General features: G+C 48.4%; 2 protein-coding genes and 1 pseudogene across 2 annotated transcripts; all 3 read left to right on the forward strand.

Moving 5' to 3' along the window:
* The first annotated feature begins 1,206 nt into the window (after positions 1–1,206).
* Positions 1,207–2,620, forward strand: LOC117240108 (annotated as a pseudogene).
* Positions 2,621–3,282: 662 nt separating this feature from the next.
* Positions 3,283–4,911, forward strand: LOC117240109. Its single transcript, XM_033505985.1, has 2 exons — positions 3,283–3,403; positions 3,647–4,911. The coding sequence occupies exons 1-2, from the start codon at positions 3,283–3,285 to the stop codon at positions 4,909–4,911; spliced, it is 1,386 nt and encodes a 461-aa protein (XP_033361876.1).
* A 336-nt stretch (positions 4,912–5,247) lies between these two features.
* Positions 5,248–5,739, forward strand: LOC117240110 (the record flags this gene model as incomplete). Its single annotated transcript, XM_033505986.1, has 1 exon — positions 5,248–5,739. A coding segment is annotated over exon 1 (492 nt), but the record flags the coding sequence as incomplete, so codon positions are not given.
* Positions 5,740–6,664: the final 925 nt, after the last annotated feature.

Consider the following 6,664-nt stretch of genomic DNA (forward strand, 5'->3'; position numbering starts at 1 on the left):
GAGATACTTCGACGTTTAAGCTCTCGTTGATCTCCATTGTACACTGCTCATGAAGTGCACTACAGGCTAAGCGTCGAAACAAGCAAAATAGCTCCCAAATCGCGAAGACATCGTCGATTTCGATGAAATCTAGCCGTCATTTCCTTCCCGTTGGAGATACTTCGACGTTTAAGCGCTCGTTGGACTCTGTTACGCCATGCGGCTTGCCATAGATCATATTCTTCACTGTCGGTCGCGGCACTATAATGTCACAGACGGATCGTCGCGGCTGCCCGGCAAAATAAACATTGTAGTGGCAAGCGCATGGTTCATTAAGCAGAGCGACCTCCAGAAACGTCGATTCGTGGCCGTTATTTGATCTGGCGTAAAAGAAGGTGGCGTGATCCGAAGGTAGTGGGGGTCGCCTTCCAGAAAGAATCATAACGTTTCGAGAAGCCAAACAGTCTACACATCTTTTGTATCGCGCATTCCATAGTAACATTTCCTTTGTTGTTCCATTTATATTTTATAGTTAATAAGTTGTGCAATAAACATTAATTTAGTTGTGTTGATTCTGTGAGATTTCATTGAACCACCCTTATTATCATAATCGAAATAAGGGAATCGATCAGTTCGTGGCGTCGATTGTTCAATCGTAACGAGGACTTACAACTCTCGTTGACGTGATATCTCGCGATCGCGTCTCTCCGCGAATGATCGAAACATTTTGGTCCTTCGAGCCGGATCACGTGCCAGTGAAGAGTGCACTTACCAGTGACCACACAGTGCCACGTGACTTTATCAAAACCACTACAGCGAAACCAGTGACGTCAGGCGCGTCATCTTCGAAGAAGCACATCCCATTGGCAAGGGAACGCAACCACGCAGCCTTCCATCGCAGCTGGACAATCATCAACGCAACGAATTTCACAACTTAACATACACGCGACCTCACGCCGCACGACAGTAAGGTAAGCTCGTTCCTTATTTCAACCATCTCCTATCCTCGGCAACGATGACGAGCGAAGACCAACTCATCTCTCTGCGTCGGAGACGAGGCTATTGTAGCGGCCGATTCACATATTTATCGGATCGACTGGACGAGTACGAGCAATCTGAGAGTCAGCAAAATTCCTTATTAAAGAATTACGAGAAACAACTGACCGAAGTTGCGAGTCAATTCGAAGCGATTCAACTCGAATTAGAAGTATTGGACGAGGAGGAACAAGCGCGCGGCTTCGAAATAAGGGATCAGTACGTCGCGGTAGACACAAGGCTACAAAATCTTCTGAGGAACGCGCAAACAGCTTCGCCGTCGACATCCATAAACCCTCCAACCTGTGCATCATCCGCAAGTTTAAATCCGATATCCATTAAGTTACCAGATCTTCGGCTCCCTACCTTTGACGGAAGCTTAGAAAAATGGAACACGTTTTATGATACCTTTTCCTCCATAATCGATAAAAATCCTAGTCTCACTGACATACAGAAATTCCATTACCTGCAGTCCGCCCTGCAAGGAGAAGCAGCCGATTGTTTAAACGCGTTACCCCTTAGTAATGTAAACTACAGTCAGGCTATTGCCGTTCTCAAGGAAAGTTTCGAATGTCCACGATACACAGCATTCAGTCACTGCATGGCAATAATTGATTATCCAAGGATAACCAAGGAATCTCCAACGGAATTAAGGCGCTTAGTCCACACATTTAAACAACACATATATGCATTGAACAAATTAGGAGAATCCTACCCTGATACCAGTGCTATGCTCAACAGCCTCATCCTCTCGAAAATACCACTAAGTATCCAAAAGCAATGGGAAATGACGCTGCCCAATAACGAGGTGCCTCCGTACATTCATTTACTAAACTTCCTAGAGAGATTAGCACGAAGCTCCAAACCGATCACCACAGTCAGACAAACAAGAGAATCACCGGAACAAACTACTCCTGTCCGTCAACGCGCATCACGAGGGCATGCACTTACGGCGACACAGGTTACTCCAACATGCCCCACCTGACAAGGACCACACCCCATTTGGAGATGTGACACCTTCAAAACCAAATCCCTTCGCGAACGCATTCGGGAGGTCAAAAGGGCATCACTATGCCTCAACTGCCTCGGGAAAGGGCACACAACGAAGCATTGTTTCGCAGGATCATGTCGCGTATGCGGAGAACGACATCATACAATGCTGCATAGGACAAAACGCCATTCAGGGTCTCGTTCCAGCACGTCCAGCCCGAAATCTTCCCCATCAAATAGCCGATCCACAACACCTTCTTCACCACCCTACGTATCACCCACTCGTCGCAAAAGGCACACAACAGACCACAGATCGGAAACACCACGAACAGCCGCGTCTGCAAGTCCACCGCCCAGTGACAAACGAACACACAACCAATGACGCCGACGATCGACGACTCCGTTCATGACCGAACATATCAAACCAATAGCATCCGAATTACTGTCCAATGATCTAGTCATCACAGCGCAGATTAATATTTTGAATGATAAACAGCAACCAATCCGTTGTCGAGCGTTGCTCGACACCGGATCCAGTATGAACTTCATTACCGAGGAATTAGCAAAATCGTTAAGGATAAGGCAAAACAAATGTTCGGTCCGATCGGAGCTCTAGATACCTTGACAACGACCTCTAAGCGACACATCACGGCCACGATCACTTCCACTGACGGTACATACACGCGGACATTAACGTTCCTTATCATTCCAATCATATCAACCTTAATTCCCAGCGAACCCATCGATCGTTCGACACTTGAGATACCAAAAAATCTCAAATTGGCCGATCCACGATTTCATTTACCAGCTCCGATAGATGTACTATTAAGCTCAGGTTCAACACTCGCGTCGATGTGTGTGGGACAAGTCAACCTCACGCAGCCAGACGAGCCTGGACTGCGTCTGCAAAAGACGCGATTCGGATGGGTAATCGGGGGGAGTCCAACTTCCCAAACCGCTACAAACATATTTCACACATCCACGACGACTTTACAAGCAGACCTCGCGCGGTTTTGGGAAATCGATGAAGGACCCTCAATTAAACATATCTCAGACGCAGATCGACGATGCGAAGAACACTTCCAAGCCCACACCCGACGCACCAGCGAAGGACGATACATCGTCGCTCTACCTTTCAACGATCAGCTTCAGTCACTCGGATCCTCTAAAACGCTGGCGAGTAAACGACTCGCCTCACTCAATCGCCGATTCCAGCGCGACAAACGCTTCGAATCAGAATATCGAACGGTAATACAGGAATACCTGGCGTTGGGACACATGACGAAGGTCAATGACAACCACTCCGACGACAACGGATACTATTTACCCCATCATGGCGTGACCAAAGCATCGAGTCAAACCACCAAACTCCGTGTAGTTTTCGACGGATCGGCACCAAGCACTACCGGAACCTCCTTAAACGATACACTTCACACAGGACCCAAGTTACAGGAAGATTTATTTTATATATTAATTAGATTCCGCGCTCATCAATACGTACTCACCGGCGACATCGAGAAAATGTATCGGCAATTCCTCGTACGACCAGAGGATCGGAAATATCAAAGGATATTATGGCGCAGCGCGAGTGGAGAAACAGAAACATATGAGCTTAACACTGTAACGTTCGGTTTATCCGCAGCCCCGTATCTAGCTATTCGGTGCCTCAAGCAACTGGCAGAGGACGAAGGACATCGATTTCCACGTGCAGCACAGGTACTGCAGCGGGATTTCTATGTCGACGACGCTCTCACCGGAGCTGAAACGAAGGACGAAGCCCTCACGCTCAGAACAGAACTCACCAATTTACTTCAACTGGCCGGCTTAAACATACGAAAATGGGCGTCAAACGATAATGACTTATTACACGGACTCTCCTTAGAAGAAACAAATCACCAACATTTTTTGGGCGACTCGCAAACCTTGAAGACGCTGGGAGTGTTATGGAATTCATCCGACGACTCTATTCTTTACTCGGTCGAAGTCAAACCCACGCCGTCTCGAGTCACGAAACGAATCATCAGCTCGGAGATTGCAAAAATTTACGATCCGCTCGGTCTGCTCGCACCGGTGATTGTCCGGGCCAAGATGCTACTTCAACGAATATGGTCGTCGAAAATCGATTGGGATGAATCACTTCCGATCGAGTTACATACAGAGTGGGAAAGGTACTATGCCCAATTACCCTTATTAAACAACGTCAGGTTCCCACGCAAGGCAATAATCGAGTCCGCAATGGAAATTGAACTGCATGGTTTCTGCGATGCCAGCGAAAAGGCTTACGGAGCCTGTATTTATCTTCGAACCCTTAACACCAACGGCCGTGTTTGGACCCAACTTTTAACCGCAAAATCGAAAGTCGCCCCACTCAAGTGCCAGACCATTCCTCGGCTCGAGCTGAGCGGAGCACTCCTTCTTACGTCCCTGATGTCGACAATACAACAAGCCCTATCACACAAAATTACTCGAACTATCTATTGGACCGATTCCACTATCGTCCTCCATTGGCTCAATACATCACCTCACACCCTTAAAACATTCGTCGCTAACAGAGTCTCCGAAATTCAAACAAAAACCAGCATCCGTGATTGGCGCCACGTTCCTACCGACGACAATCCCGCGGACTTAATATCACGCGGCCAAACACCCGAAGAGTTTCTGCGCCCAACCATCTGGCAGCACGGTCCTGCATGGCTCTACCAGTCGGAAGGCTATTGGCCGACATGGGCGCTAACACCGCAAATTGAAGTACCGGAGCAGAAGGGGGCGATTTGTCTGTCCACAAACCCCCCCCGATTACTGTTTGTTGCAAAGGTATTCATCCTGGCCCAAGTTGATACGAATCATAGCTCGTTGCCTCCGTTGGAAACAGAAAAGGAACCGAGCGGCACCCCTAACCGTTACTGAATTACGCATAACGCACAATAAACTGATAAAATTGTTGCAAAACATCCATTTCTCCGAGGAAATTCGTACACTCCAAAAAGATCGGAACGCGGCGATAAAGGGTAAGCTCACGCGACTCAATCCGTTCATAGACAAGGAAGGAATATTGCGAGTCGGGGGTCGACTCAGTCATTCGTCGATGACCTTCGCCCAGAAACATCCCATAGTATTACCTAAGTCATCCGTTACAACACGCATCATAGACCACGAGCACAAGATCCACATGCATTCCGGAACGCAGGCTACGTTATACGCAGTAAGACAAAGATACTGGCCCGTTGACGGTCGAAGTCAAGTATGGCGGGCGATCAAGGCTGCGTCCGCTGCTGCCGCGCTCAACCACCGCCGGTAGAATACGTGATGGGTAATCTGCCGGAGGCGCGAGTAACGGAATCTCGCCCATTTACAAACGTCGGCGTCGATTACTGCGGGCCGTTCCACATCAAGGAAAAACGAGATCGTAACCGTCGTCAGATAAAAGTATACGTAGCCATTTTCGTATGCCTAGCAATTAAAGCGGTACACATCGAGCTCGTTGACGATCTAACTAGCGAAGCCTTCATCGCCGCTCTTCGCAGATTTATCGCTCGACGAGGCTATTGCTCCACCATCCATTCTGATAACGGCACCAACTTCAGAGGAGCAAGCAACGAATTACGAGAGCTTCACGATTTATTACAATCGGACGATCACAAGGAAAAAGTAACCGCATTTTTAGCCGACAAACAAATCGAATGGCGCTTCATTCCCCCTCATTCGCCGCATTTCGGTGGGCTATGGGAAGCAGCGGTGAAGTCATTTAAACGCCACCTCAGGCGTGTAGCCGGCAACGAGTTACTCACCTCTGAACAATTGAATACTCTTATCATAGAAATAGAAGCAGTCCTCAATTCCCGCCCGCTAACTCCTATCTCCACCGATCCAAACGATCTCCTAGTCCTCACTCCCGGACATTTTCTCATTGGCGATTCACTAATGTGCTTACGTGATCGAGATTTCAGAGACATTCCATCGAACCGACTCTCCAGATGGCAGCATATCCAACAGCTTAAACAGCATTTTTGGAACCGCTGGCACAAGGAGTATTTGAACGAGCTAACCAACCGCAATAAGTGGAGCAAGGGTGGACACGGCATCCAAAAAGGCACAATCGTCATCCTCAGAGAGGACAACGTTCCCTCCATGCATTGGCCTCTGGGCCGAGTTATCAAGGTTCATCCAGGCGCCGATGGTGTCATCCGGACAGCTACAATTCAGACGGCAAAGAGCGTTTTGGATCGGGCCGTCAGAAGGCTTGTCCCACTGCCAATTCAACCCGATCTCGAGAAACCCGAACAACTAGCCACCGAGACGAACTAAGATGGGAACTTCAACCACATCTCGCTAATTTGATCGGTACCCTCTCAACGGGGGGAGGATGTTACGCCATGCGGCTTGCCATAGATCATATTCTTCACTGTCGGTCGCGGCGCTATAATGTCGCAGACGGATCGTCGCGGCTGCCCGGCAAAATAAACATTGTAGTGGCAAGCGCATGGTTCATTAAGCAGAGCGACCTCCAGAAACGTCGATGCGTGGCCGTTATTTGATCTGGCGTAAAAGACGGTGGCGTGATCCGAAGGTAGTGGGGGTCGCCTTCCAGAAAGAATCAGAACGTTTCGAGAAGCCAAACAGTCTACACATATTTTGTATCGCGCATTACATTGTCACATTT

The sequence above is a fragment of the Bombus vosnesenskii genome, unplaced genomic scaffold, assembly GCF_011952255.1.
Source record: "Bombus vosnesenskii isolate JDL3184/JDL3185 unplaced genomic scaffold, Bvos_JDL3184-5_v1.1 scf7180000014561, whole genome shotgun sequence".
Taxonomy (NCBI): Eukaryota; Metazoa; Arthropoda; class Insecta; order Hymenoptera; family Apidae; genus Bombus; species Bombus vosnesenskii.

Excerpts from the sequence above, each read along its gene's own strand:
- LOC117240109 (XM_033505985.1), top strand. The coding sequence starts at position 3,283 with ATGACGAAGGTCAATGACAACCACTCCGACGACAACGGATACTATTTA. Across the intron at positions 3,404-3,646 it reads TTTCGACGGATCGGCACCAA|CCCCGTATCTAGCTATTCGG; the intron begins GCACTACCGGAA and ends GTTTATCCGCAG.